Source organism: Erithacus rubecula (genome assembly GCF_903797595.1).
Source record: "Erithacus rubecula genome assembly, chromosome: 4".
NCBI classification, from domain to species: Eukaryota; Metazoa; Chordata; class Aves; order Passeriformes; family Muscicapidae; genus Erithacus; species Erithacus rubecula.
In genome coordinates this window covers 16,890,935-16,905,295 of record NC_136686.1, presented here as the reverse complement: position 1 = coordinate 16,905,295, position 14,361 = coordinate 16,890,935, and the positions used below count along the sequence as shown (strand labels likewise).

At 43.2% G+C, this 14,361-nt stretch overlaps 1 protein-coding gene across 1 annotated transcript in view; it reads left to right on the top strand.

Annotated features, from left to right (window-relative positions):
• The window catches only part of PAH (phenylalanine hydroxylase), a 30,124-nt gene that overhangs the window by 13,670 nt on the left and 2,093 nt on the right, over positions 1 to 14,361 (top strand). The window contains exons 4-11 of the mRNA XM_079303472.1: positions 4,057 to 4,145; positions 6,286 to 6,353; positions 8,585 to 8,781; positions 9,176 to 9,311; positions 10,162 to 10,231; positions 11,772 to 11,828; positions 12,835 to 12,930; positions 13,242 to 13,375. Of these exons, the coding sequence (XP_079159598.1) occupies positions 4,057 to 4,145; positions 6,286 to 6,353; positions 8,585 to 8,781; positions 9,176 to 9,311; positions 10,162 to 10,231; positions 11,772 to 11,828; positions 12,835 to 12,930; positions 13,242 to 13,375 (847 nt within the window). The remainder of the gene's footprint in view (positions 1 to 4,056; positions 4,146 to 6,285; positions 6,354 to 8,584; positions 8,782 to 9,175; positions 9,312 to 10,161; positions 10,232 to 11,771; positions 11,829 to 12,834; positions 12,931 to 13,241; positions 13,376 to 14,361) is intronic.

Below are 14,361 nucleotides of genomic sequence, written 5' to 3'. Positions count from 1 at the left end.
GTTACTGTGTTGATCAAAGGAGTTTTTGAGCTAGATTATCCTGTCAGTACTTCAAAAAGGGACTTGATCCTCTTCTGTCTGAGAGAATAACTTGTGTTTGTTTGTTAGTTTCAGCAATTCAGAAATCATATACAATGGGAACAATTTATTGCCGAGGAGAGAGAGGAAGACTGATATTTCTTTTTGCCCTTTCTCTTTTTTTTTTTTTCCCCAATTTCAACTCCTCTCATGAGTAATAAGGGTCCAGTCAAACTGAAATCCCCAAAGGGCCATATTTTGAAAGGTCAAACAAGCCCTGCTTAGGGGATGAACTGTGGGTGGCAAATCCTGGGCAGAGGCAGCTCCAAGGGCAGAGTGAGATGCGAACAGCCCAAGCTGCAGCAAGTGTGGTGAGATGCTGTCCTTTATCAGTGATGGCATTAACAAATAACAGGCCTTGTGGTGCATTTTGGGCCAGCTTGTCTTTCAAATGTATCCTCCTGGCAAATTTGGTCCTAGTCCACTGATATGCTTGTATGAAATCTTATTCCCAAAACACAGAACAAGGGCACCATTCCTCCAGGGAGCATCTCAGACAGATGGTTTATGGGGATGTTGCCACACTTGTCTCAGTGGGCAGGTAAAGGCTGGGAAGGTTTTCTTCCAGGGGCAATCTGGGATCTTGTGGCACTGATTCTTTTACTACAGGCTAAGATGCTCTAATTTTCTCCATGCAAAGGATTCATTTTGCTCCTGCTCATGATGTGAAAAAGAAAAACCTTTTTTTTTTTCCTGTTTCCTGTGGGAAGCACACAGTCCCATTCTTGGGGCACTGCTTTGTGGGTACTCAGAGGACATTTTTGTATTCTGTCCCTTCTGCATAGCTCAGTGTTAAACATGGTATGTGATTTACTGGGCAAGGGATAAATTAATGGCTTTTTCTGTTTTATTTATGTATTTATCTTTTTTAATCACTTTAACTGCTTTTAGTATCTTTTCTTCACTAAATGCAAAATTTAATTGACACATTCAATAGGTACAAAGATCAGATTTGGATCAACAGTGTGATTTTAGGTGAGAGCAGGTCAGCAAAGTGCTCTAAATCCAAGTGTAACTTTGGAGCTCCAGATGAGAAGGGCTGGCAGTTGCTGAGTCAAAAGCTCATTGTGTACATGGAAAGATTTGTTGTAAAAACACAGTGCATCTCTTAGTGGCTCTTTTTGGAAACAAGATTGGTATCTGCACTCCACTTGGAGCCCATGAATAAAAATAATTAAATATTATTCTGTTGCAGCATTAGGGAAATGCAGACAATTTATTGCATTTTTGAAACAAGCTGGGAGCTCAGGATCTGTAGGGGCCTTGTTTGCCAGACCCTGAGGCTGGCCAGAGCATTTAAGAATGTTTTAAAAAGGGCTAAACCTGGGCCTTGAACTGCTATAAATTGCATAGACCTGTCTTTGACCCTCCTCACAATGGTCCAAGTGGAGGATTCTGCAGAAGTCCTTGCTGGCCCTGCTTTGCTGCCTCTCGTGAATGGCTTATTAGCATTCTGCTCAGCATTTGACCCCACGGTAATTTGGTCACCACTTGGGTGTCCAGCACCATCCCATAAATGCTGCTGTTTCACTTAGAGACAAATCAATATTTATTACTGATCAGCCCACGTTTGCTCCTCAGACCTTCACAGAGGCCCAGTGTTGCAAGAGCTCGCCCTGGCAATTCATTAATGGCTGTGCAGACAGACAGCCAGTCTGGCGAGCGCGCCCGACGAGGATGTTGCAAACAGAATATGGGATAGATTCAGCCGGGGGTAATTTGATTTGATCTTTTGAATAGTTTCTGGGAGGGCTGGAGACAGCATCCTGGCACATCACATCTAGGCAGAAGACCCACCAGTAGCCTTTTTTCACCCTGGCCCTCGATGTGAGGGCTGTATGGACTCAATGCAGTGTTTGCCCAGAACTGTGCTCAGAGTCGTGATTCCTGTTTCCACAGGAGCCAAGAAGGCTCAGCACTTTCCAGGACCCAACTTACACTGGTGCAAGCAGCACTAAGACTCCTTGGGATTTCCCTTTCACAGCCTGCCACTTTCACCCAACTCTGCAAGCTCAGAGCTGCTCTCGTTTAGCTCCTGCTGGTGTTTGGGTAGGCAGGATCAGGATTTCATGCCAGGAGGATGAATTGCTGCTCCTGTGTAGGGGTCAAGCAAGTCACCCATCTCCACACCCCAGACTGACACTACATCAGCCTGGAGTCAGCTTTCCTGCACCAAGTATGAAAGCAATCTTGAAAATAAATTATTTAATGAAAGTAAGTCAGTATTCAAAGTAAGTCAGAAATGGTTCAAACCCTGCTCAGTGAGACCTTTCTTATTCAGGCCAGCAAACCCCCACAGACATCACTGAAAAAATCCAGTGCTGACTTCAGCCCCACCAATTTCCCTTCACAGCCTGGACCCTTCAGGTCATGGTGCATCCCTGAGAAGAGTGATTTTCTCTAACACTGACAAATTCTCTGCTGTGGGGCTGCCGGCAGCTCTTTTTTTCCCAGTGCCTAACACAAAACCATTCACCAGTCGCCTCACCCCAGGCTGGTAGTGGGCAGTCTGAAACACAAAACAGTGAAGCTCAGTGATACAGCCAGGAGATAAACCCAGATGGGCAGGGCATGGTGTAAGCAGTGACCCCTCTTTATGGACCAAACACACCTTTGCCTATTTCCCCACCGTGACTGGTTTAAGTGAAGCTGTTGGAGGCGCAGGAAACTTTCTAACAGCGAGGAGAGAGAGTTTCTGGAGCAGCTAAGAGAACCAGCGGCACATCCAGCAGCAAGGAAACCCATCTGGGGGCCTTCCTGGGTCTGCTGCTGCCATCTAGTGACTTGCTCAGGTCTGGTTTTAGGGCCAAGAGAAGCGAGCGCATCCTGCAGAGGGGCGGGCCAAATCCCCCTCCTGCTGGGCGGGAGGAGAGGAGCGGGTCCCTGCATCCCGGGAAGCTCCGACATCCCGGCTGCCTGCTGGGGACAAACGGGGAGGCTCGCAGCGTGGAGCAGGCTGGCAGTCCGGGAATCGGGCACTCTGTCCCTGCGGGGGCTGAGCAGCCCCAAAGCAGCCGTGCCGAGATGCTGCTCCAGCGCCTCTGGCAGTGCCTCGCACAAACCCGGAGCCACAAGCGGGCTCGGCACAAACGCGGCTGAACAGCCCTGCAGACAGAAACCCCCTGACCCTCTAGGTGATCCCTCAGGTCTGGGGTGAGCCCGTCACCAGGACACTGCAGGGAGCTCATTCAGCAGCTGCTGCCCAGGGATTAGGTTCACTTGGCACAACCCCCAAAATAAAACATGAAGGTGTGATGGAGCAGCAGGGCTCCCAGCTGAGCAGAGCCACAGAGGGGAATCAGCTGTCCAAGCACTGGCTGAGCAAGCAGCACCCATTTGTACAAGAAAGTCTCCCAATGAACTGCAAACTTTTTACTGATAGAGGCTGCCCCTGTTCAGTCTTTGTATTGAATTGCCATGAAGATGCTTGACTTAGTCTTTTTTTTTAAATCTCAACACATCACATCTGGAAATCCCTGTGGTTCTTCTGTGACCTTCACCTTCTGTCCTTCTGTAACGGGAGTGTCACATGGGCATTACACTCTGTGTGGTCAGCATGGTTCCTTCTGACAGGAAAGAGTGTTGCAGACAGTCCAGAAATTCTTTATCCTTGCTGTGGGGTTTCTTGTCGTTCCTTTGAAAGGGACGATTCTGGCTTATTGTGAAAATTTTCTTCATTTTGATAAGCCAATGGACCAGAAGGAACATACAGAAAATCATAAACATGACAAGCCAGCTCTGCACCAAGGGTCAGATGCTCTTGATCCTCTGTATTCTTCCACTAGTATAAAATAATCACAAATTCAAGAGAGCTTGCTTGGTTTGTTCTTGTTTCCTACAACAGGAAAGAGGATTGAAAGAATTTAGCTCCTTGTCTGTTTCTTTACATATATGATGAAAAGATGAAAATGTCAGAAGAAGGACCAAAATCATGTAACAAAGAAGAATACCAGTCTCTATTTATTTTCTGTTTTGCAGTGCCATGGTTCCCAAGAAGTATCCAGGAGCTGGACAGATTTGCCAATCAGATCCTAAGCTATGGAGCAGAATTGGATGCTGATCATCCTGTAAGAATTATAATTACCATTTTTTCTAGTTTTTTGCACTGATGTTTTTCTCATTTAAATTTGCTCTCCTTTAGTACATGCCTAGTAGACTAAATCTCACATGGTACAGGACAAAAAGGCTACAGCCTTTCTAGGGTTATATTCAGCCCAATCCGTGGTTTTGGACTAAATCAAACCAAAGGTTGCTATAATTGAGCAAATGCCAGGAGACCTTAAAAGTTATAGTGGTTTTCAGAGCACAGGGCCACCACAAGGACAAATTTAGTCTTCCCAGAAGGCTCTGATGTAATGATTTCAGGCTCACTTTGTGTATCACTAAAAAGAAGCAACATATCATAGCCTAGAGAAAGAAAGACTTTTTTTCATCCTTGATTACATTCACGTGATTAAGCTCAGTGTATTGTTATGTGGGTGCTAAATCTGACATGGTACTTTTATGGTGCGACACAACAAAAGGAAAGGTTTTTGGTTCAAAACGTTTGTGGTTTAAATGGTAGCATCAGAAAGTTTTGTTCATTGACTTAACTGATAAAAAAATTTGTTTTGCGGTTTTTCAGTTTTGTTCAGATACAAGAATATTTTCTGCCTCTGTTCCCTCTCCAAGCAAACAACAACTTACTTTCATTTGTCAAAACACACTGAGTTCCATGCAGTGCACCAGAAATTGCTGCTATTAGTTTAATTGAGATAGGGTGATTATAAATAAATTACATGCAGTGCACCAAAAATTGCTGCTATTAGTTTAATTGAGATGGGGTGATTAGTCATTCACTACCTATTGCTTAATTCGAGATGTGTTATGTACCATGTACAATGATTCATGATGTTCACTGTGGTCATATGAAAGGCAGAATGAAAGGAGGTGCACTGAGCCAATGGCCCCCTTGTGTGTCATGCAGGAATAGACCAAGACTGTGTTTGAAAAAAGAACCAAAAAAAAAAAAAAAAAAAAAAAAAAAAAAAAGAAAAATATATAAAAAGGAATGAAGCTTCTCTCCTCCAGTTCCTAGAATTAGTTAGTGAGCTCTTTTGCCTTAGAAAAGAAAGCCAGCTGCTGGGGTAAATAGGCGTGACAGTCCACAGAGTGCAGAGAAAGAGAAATTAAAGGAGCCCATGTTTTCAGTAGCTAAGTGATGCATGGAATTTAATCACAATGACCTCCATGACAGGTTAATCTTGGACAGTGTGTTTTTTGGGCCATTGGCTCCCTCTTTTTGATTCACGCTCTTGAATTTACACTCTACTTCAGCTGTCTCCAGGACTTGGTTGTATTTTGCCACCCCTCAGTCCAGTTGTGGCATTCACCACTTTTATGGACTGCTGCAGTGCCCAGGGAGCTGGTCCTATTTGCCCTGCAGAAGGATATCCTAGTCTGCACTCCAGGTGGTGAAGGCACTCCTGCTCTTAAGGATCTTTCAGTCTAAACAGTAGGCACACTGGGCTAGGAAAATGGTTATCCCAGATGAAGATTTAGAAGTTTTATTTCTCATCCTTGGTTTTATTGCTAATTAGCTGCAAAGGTCAAGCTCCCAGCCACAAGGTCTATTAGACAATCTCTATAATCATTAATTGCCTTCAAATGGTTGAATTTGTACTACAAATATTTTAGGCTGCCAAATGGCTACTAATCCTCTAGCAGTTTGAAAATGAGCACTTTTAAGTGTGGTTCATGTTGAAAATCTGTCCAAAAGGTCTAATGGAGTTGATGAATGTGTTTCTAATGTGCTTTGATTCTGCTCCTCTGGAGCATCTCAGCTGTGCCAGGGACAGCAACAAACTTCAAGGGAAACCAGAAGGGCATGGTTATCCAAGCACTGGTAATTCTGGGTTGCTCTTGCCAGGAGCACCTCGTTGTTGCTGTAAGGAGCAAGTTTCCCTATCTGATAGGAAGTGGAGATAAGGGAAGGCTTGGGCAGTGGGGGTGGTGAGAGGCTGTGGCTGGGTGGTTGCTCCCATGGCTCCGCAGCCCGGGAAGGAGCGGTGCCCTGGGTGAGTGGAGCCTGGCAGAACAGAGGCAGCTTTCCAACCGACCTTGCTGCACTTCTTGGATGCACCAGCCATGCCTGAGGGTGCTCACTGGCAGGGAGGTTCTTCATCTTGTGCACTTACACGTGGGCTGGCCATTGCTGTTTCTCTTCAGGGGTTCAAAGATCCCGTGTACCGGGCGCGGAGGAAGGAGTTTGCGGATATCGCCTACAACTACAGACAGTGAGTACCCACTGCATGGGCTCAGAGCAAACCCTCATCTCCTGCCCTCTCCTAGAGTGCTCATCCTGCTGGCTATCCCTGCCTTTCCACAAGCATCCTCCTGCTCTTGGCTTTTCTCTGCCATGTGTTTAATTCTTCCTGTTCGTGCATTTATCCCCAAATCGCAGCAGAACAAAAAGTAAATTGTTCCAGGCACATGTTCAGAAGAGACATCATATCCCTTCTTTCCCCACAACACCCTTCTTTCCCAGCTTTGTTGTCTAATTGAGCAGCAGACTGTTGTTACTACAAAGACCTGAGCATTGAATAAATCTGGTATTCCCCATTAAACCAGGGCTGGGGGAGGAGTGCCTATCATTAACATTAAAGCAGGATCTGCATACACTATTAAAATAATGAATAACTTATGGTTCTGATGCTAATCCAGTGTCTGTTACCCTACTTTTATCATGTCTAATCCAGCTGCAATCAGCAATTTGGGCTTTCATTTCCCCCAAAAAAATAAACTAATAGAGATGATAAATTCAGTTAGAATGGGCTTATTTGATTGCTTTCAATGTTCAGATCTGGAGGAGAAAAAATTATGTGCACAGAGACACTCACATGTATAGATCAGTACTACTGGGCCTGATTCTTGCTGGGGCTGGTAAAAACTGTGTTTGAAAAGAAAAAAAAAATAGCATATATTTTAAATTTGGGGGTACACTTCGAACAGGATCTAAAGATAGCCCCTGAGCCAAAGAGCTAATGTAATCACAAATTGAGAGACAAAATTGGGCTGGTTGATGGAAAGTACAAAATGTCAGTTGAAAAAAGTCAGAAACACAGTTTATAGCTAGAAAATTTGGATAAGATTTGTTATCCAGATGTGAACTGATCTATTGTGCATTCTTAGATATCCCACAGAAGATACAGAGAAGTGGGTGGGAGGAGAGGCATAACCAAAGGCACACCCAAAGTTATGGGGCTTCCCTGAAAGGCAAGGGTTCTTAAGGTGTGAAGGTGTATCTGTTGTATCTGTTCTTTCTGTTCTCTACTTTGCCTTTGTTTTTTAACCTCCTCTCGTGGTAGATTGACCTATTGTTTTTGCTGAATGCTCAATTTCCCTGATTTCTCTTTTCTTAGCTTTTAGCTTGCCTCTTCCCTTACTTTGCTTCTGGCCCCACTGACCCCAGAATTATTTTTTTTAATTGAAATTTGAAAGGCTTTTAAACCATATCTTCCCCCTGTAGCCCTGGAAAGTTGTTGAGGATTATCTAAGAGTGCTATAGAAACAAAAATCCCCCAGCAATCCTCATAATTCAGCATGATGTATAAAGCTCCACAGATCAAGGAGAGCTGATACAGAGAGAAAGAAAGTGATAGTTCTCCAGAAGAGCTGCCCTGAGGCTCAAGAAAAAAAATGGGGGAGTGGGAGATGGTGGGGTGTCATCAAGAGTTTAACAGTGGGTCTCTGGGGCTTGGAAAGCAGCATTATTCCAGTAGTGTTGTTAACCCTATTAAGTTACTTAAATCCCTTTGATTTTTTAAAGCCGCTGGATTCACCTATGGCCTTAACATTATTGCTAAGGAATTGGCTGTTCACAGGAGGCCAAACTTCATTGCTTGTGATGTATAACTCCTGTTAGCTTCAACATGAGCTAAGCACGTGGAGGCCTGAGGGTGGGATTTAACTCATAATTACTTCTTATAATTGTGAAAAGTCAAACTGGCTGGAGTCTGCATCTGTTACGGCACAGAGCACAGATCAGAATTTCTCTGCCACTGCAACAGAGTTTTATGGAGCTGATGTTTTTTTTTTACAAAAACAATTAATACAATGCTCACTAGAGTAAGAAGTAAAACAGTTCCTTCATATCTAGAAGGAAAAATAAATTGAAGCCAACAGCCAGCAAATATTTTTAGAAGAACACCTTTAGAAGACAAATAAGCACTGACTTATTTTTAACACAGTAATGCAGGGAGCTGTCTAAAGGCTAGAATCTCAAGGTCAATAGAGTCCTTTCCAGCCAGTGCCTAGGGACAAGTGAGGCTCCTGTTGCACCTGCATGTCAGCCTACAAGCATCTCTCCTCCTGCACCAGCAGCTCCTGGCCAGTCCTAGTAAAGCTGCAACATGAACCACAATAAGAAAACTGCTTTGAAAATGGCAAGTGGGAAAGGACAAAGAGCATATTGATGTCATAGGATGTTTTCTGTGGCTGCTATTGAGGGTATCCATTTTCTTTCTAGTGGTCAACCTATTCCTCGTGTCACCTATACAGAAGAAGAAAAGAAAACGTGGGGCACTGTCTTCAGGGAGCTGAAGAGTCTGTATCCAACTCATGCTTGCTATGAACACAACCACGTGTTCCCACTGCTGGAGAAGTACTGTGGCTACAGGGAGGACAATATCCCCCAGCTTGAAGATGTTTCAAATTTCTTGCAGAGTAAGTTTGAAGTGCCTAAAAGAACCAAATTAAATGAAAGGCCTCAGCTATCAGTGGGGGTGGTGCTTCCAGAGAAGGAGAAACAATCCCTGATTTATCAAAGGCTCACTGTGATGCTAGCCTGTGTCCCAGGTCCTTCTCTAATGCTTCTGGGCACAATGGGACAGATGCTCAGATACTGTGCTGGTGGTATACCTGTGCAGAAAATTGCCTGCAATTAAACTCTGTTTAATATAATGTACTGGTTTGGCTTCAATACAAAACCAGCACACACAGGGAGATTGAAAAAAAATCCCAAAACAACCGTCAACAAACTTTTCAGACTGCGAGGAGTCTGGCTAGGGCTAGATCAGACACAGCGGTGTTTGAAGGCGCTGCCTTTCTGTCCCTGCAGGCTGCACGGGGTTCCGGCTGCGCCCCGTGGCAGGCTTGCTCTCCTCCCGGGATTTCCTGGCGGGGCTGGCGTTCCGCGTGTTCCACTCCACGCAGTACATCCGCCACTCCTCCAAGCCCATGTACACCCCCGAGCCGTGAGTACGAGCACACGGAGGGACACAGCCCCTCCAGTGGGAGCACTGCAGGGACTCTGCAGCACTCCCGGGAGCAGAGCCGAGGGGCTGCTCTCTTCTGAAAACATTTACCGAGCGTTTCTAGCCTGTTTAACAATCTGCATCCCCTTCTGCACGTTCTCCTGGGGCAGATGAGACAGTTTTGCTACTAAAGGCATGCTTGTGGGGTGGTTGGGATGCAACAGAGCAGTGTACATTTAGCTAAGCTATTAGGACTAAGTAGTGCAGCAAGGACTCAACCTGTTGCAAGCAAGCTTCTGGCAGTAAGATAGGAGAAGCCCAGACCATTCATTTTGGAGTGCTTCTCTCTGTCCCTGTCCATTGTCCTTTTCCATCAGCCATTTTAAATACGAATTTCTTATTCTGCTTCATATTGTTGTAATTATTCCTTGTTCCATTTTTTTGCTTCCTTCTTCCACAAACTCTTTTCCCTTTCTTTTTTTTCTATTTTTGATTCTTCTGATTTTTCTTCCTGCTTTTATTTATCCTATTGTCATTGTGCCAGACTGAAATGTCTTCCACAGACTTGGCCTTTTTTGGACATCTTATCCCCTTCCCCTTTCCATCTCACCAAATTACTTCTCTGAATTTGAAGAATCTAAGAGAGTCCCTGCTGCTGAGAAAACTCTGGGGTTTGCAAGCATTTCCATCACACAAATAATTTCAGAGCAAAATGTTTTTGTGTGAACAATATCTGCTGGTAGGAGCAAATGCACTGTGCTCTTGACTGTGTGCTGGCTCTAGGGCTTTCTCCCAGCATTGCTGGACTTTTCCTGAATCACAGTTATTCAGATGTCATGTTTTCCTGCAGTGATATTTGTCATGAGCTGCTAGGACACGTCCCTCTTTTTGCTGATCCCAGTTTTGCTCAGTTTTCCCAGGTAAGTTATTTGGTGGTTATATTATTAAATAATTAAACACACATTCATAATTCACAGGATGGTCCAAGAGCTATGAAGGGCAGTGCAGATTCACATTTAAGCATACTGTGTAAGAGTGGCTGAGATGGTTTATTTATTGCATGAAATCTGGACACAATTCACGTAGGTGAAATCATAAAGCCCAGCTCCAAACATGATCTTGTGTGAGCTGCTTTTTGACAGGCCCTGTGAAGCTGTCATGAAGCCATCATCTTAAAACCTTCCTGCAGATGTTGATCCTTCTGAGTGCAGTCACATAGCTCATGAGTCAGATGGACAATTACCTCACCATGATGTTCAATATTAGGGAAAGTGGAGGTTTTGTTTTGTTTTCTGTTGAAGTGACATTGGAGGCTGAGTAAAGTGAGGAACTGTCTCAGCTGTAATCATGGGAGAAGGCTGGAGAGGAGATTTCTTTTTGTTAGTGTTAATGTCTCTGGAAAAGAAGACAAACCCTGGTGAAGCAGTAAGCTTTTTTCTGCATGCTACCACAAAACATGGAAGTACACAAAGACTGACAGAGAGAAAGAAAGAGAGAAGGGGAAGAGGGAAAACAAAGGAAAGAAGGAAAGAAGGAAAGAAGGAAAGAAGGAAAGAAAGAAAGAAAGAAAGAAAGAAAGAAAGAAAGAAAGAAAGAAAGAAAGAAAGAAAGAAAGAAAGAAAGAAAGAAAGAAAGAAAGAAAGAAAGAAAGAAAGAAAGAAAGAAAGAAAGACTTGACGTAACTTCTCAAAATACAGAAGTCAGTTTGATCTAGTTAATAAGTTCCCAGCATTGCCTTCAGGATTTGCCCTTTTCCAGAACTGTGTTTCCTTCCAGACAAGCCCTGCTGTACCTTGGCTCACTAGGATTTGACATGGTGATAAGCTGCTCTAATGCCTTTACTGTGTCTGGGGAAGCCCTCTGATTTTTTGCACTATGCAGTCCTCACTAGAGCAAATCAAGAAAGGAACCTGTTTATATATAGTCTCGTGTTTCTGTCTTTTGAATCCAATTGTTGCATACCTCCTGGAAAAAAAATCTCCATTAGGTCCCAAGGTATGAATAATCTCTTTCAAAGCATGCCCTGTCATTCAGAAAAAATAGCTCATTCAAGGCTCCAGAAAAGCTCCTTTAATCAGCATTCATCAAAACAAAGAGAAATATATAAGGTGTGTAGGTGTGATTGATTTTCCTCCTTTTGACCCTATCATTCTCTCAGATGTTCATTGTAGACGTGATCAAAAGCCTGTCAAAGCAAGAGGAAAATTTTTTCAACCTCAGTGGGCTTTGTACCAGGCACAAAGGATCATGCCTTGTAAATGACATTTGGACAAGACCCTTTGTTCATTTTTGGAGAGGTTTCTGGTTTAAAATTGATCTTGCATGATAGGAACATGTCCTGTAAACATTTGTGTGTGGTAGTAAGCAATGGTAACATTTAAAATGTGAGCAATTACATAAGATGGGGCAGGAAGAATGTTTGCAATAAACAGCTTGAAGAATAATGGTTTATTGTTACAGGAAATTGGACTGGCATCTCTGGGAGCTCCAGATGATTTCATCGAGAAACTTGCTACGGTAATTTAATAAATGAGGGCTCAATTTTCCAAAGCGCCCTGTGTTGTCTTAATTCTGCTGCCACTGAAATCACTGATAGAACTCCCATAGAGCTGAATGGGATCAGAGTGAAGAGCATGATTGGAAAGCCCCACCCTGAAACAGTTGCACTAAAGGAAAACAGCTTTGGCACCCCTTATTCAAAGTGACAGTTGTGATTAAACACAGAAGCCCAAACTAGATTTCCTCCAGCACAAACATATTGGGCAAGAAAAGATTATATCTTACTACATCCCCACAGGAAATTTCAAGAGGCAGCTTCTGTAGTTTTTTTACCTTCAAGCATCTCTTCCACTTTGCCAGGCAGGCAGCATCCTCTGTATAGTCAGCACAGATCACCTGGATGCTACTCTGAGACCACTGAGACCCAGAGCCACAAACTTTGAATAAAACCGGGGGTATTCCTCTGAGATTAGTGTCTCCAGTGCCAAATGGGGGAAAAGAATTCCACCAGCTTTGACTCTGCTGATAGATGGAGTATTTTTTTCTGAGCCAGAGCAGGTATCCCTTCAAAAGGACAGACCCAGGAGTCAATCTAGGCCACACAGCAACTTCCTTTCCTATGGCACCCACAGCCTGTTTATATCCCTGCTGCAGCCAGATGCCCTGTGTGAAGCAGGACTCAAACTTCTTAAACTAAGGTTCAAACTTCCACTGGTTTGGGCAGCCAAAATTATAGCTTTATTGCTATAATTTTATTGTGCCTGCTAACAAAGATAAGCACAGTAAAACACAACTTTGTTTGGCAAAAACCGAACTGATTCTCAGGCACACAGAATTTAGTGCTGTGCTTCTCCCAGGAGAAGAATTTCAGTCTGTTGGGACATTTATTGCATTTATATACTTGATTTTGACATGTGGCAACATTTTACATAGGAATAAATACTCCAAATGGATTCAAATAAATGGTGTACACATATTACTTTTTATCAAGGAATCATAAGATTCTGTCTCATTTTCATTACAGGTTTATTGGTTTACAGTTGAGTTTGGACTTTGTAAGGAAGGAGATTCTCTCAAGGCATATGGTGCAGGGCTGCTGTCTTCATTTGGGGAGCTGCAGGTGTGTTCTAAAAATATTTCAAATATTTTTATAATTATTCAAATTACTTTTTGGAATGTCTTCAGATCTTTGCTTCATCCTTTGTACATAGAAGTAGCATGAAAATAGTACTTTATCGTAGAGATCTGACAAATGTGTAGGTGTATTGATACACAGGGAACTCACACCTGCTTCTTTCCAGTAAGTGACTTTATCACTGTGTATCACAGGAGCAACTCTTCCCTGTCTGGAGTGGAGCTGCTCTTTATTTGTTTCACAGCATATTCAAGGACTCTTACACTGAAATAAATTTCTTACCTTTTTGTTCATAGTATTGTTTATCAAGTAAGCCTGAGATTCAGCCTCTTGTCCTGGAGAAGACTTCTGTGCAGAAGTACCCTGTTACTGAGTTCCAGCCTATCTACTATGTTGCTGAAAGTTTTAAAGATGCAAAAGAAAAGCTAAGGTACTCCAGTTATTCCAGAGAAGAACACATTCTTGCCTGCTGCAAATACAGTGGATCTCATTGCCATAACGGGTCCCGGGTTCACAGTCATGTTTTGAAAGGCATTAGAAAAATTTGTGCAATGCTTAAAGATAATAAACATCTTATATCCTCAGAATCTTGGGCAAAAATGAGTAGTAACAGGAATATACCTTATGTATGAAGTCAAGAATTTGTGCTTAGTGTAATTAAGAGCTTCATCTGTCTAACCAAAATGCAGTAACAAAAAAATTACCTGTTGAATTGCAGTGATACCAACACTTAAGGTCTAATCTGGCTAACTAATACAAACCAAGTAACTTTACAATTACTGGAATTAACAGTCCTTATGGAAAAAAATCTTGTAGCATCTACTCCTTTTCCTCTGAAGTTATGTCTAGGTTCAGTTCTGGAACAGGAATGGCTCAGCCTGTGTTGGGTTCAGCTTGGTTTTCACCTTGAGAGTGTTTCTATTCCTGTTAAAACACCAACATACCACCATATTTGTGGATGTTAGTCAGGCCACTGGGGGTTCACCTTGGTTCACACTCAACATATTTTTCACTTGGAGATGGCACACAGGGACTTATTCCAGACCTTCAGTCCCTTATCTTTCTAGAGTTCACAGATAAATTGTGCTACATCCCAAGGTATTTTGCTACCTCAGGCTCCCCAGCTCTGGGGTCTTCCTAGCTCTCTCACCTGCTGCTTCCTTTGTTGCCATAACTCTGTGACTTCTGCTTGTGCCCTTTTCTCTGGGGAAATACCTGGGAAAGATTGCCTTCTCTTGTGGGCTATGCTATTAATATCCTGCACACAGCTTCTGTTTTCTCTGTGTATGTCTCTAACTGAACAGCAAGCTCCCTGAGGAAGTGGAAGATGCTGCCTTACTTAGCTGCAACAAAATATCTTGGATCCTATCTATCTATCTATCTATCTATCTATCTATCTATCTATCTATCTATCTA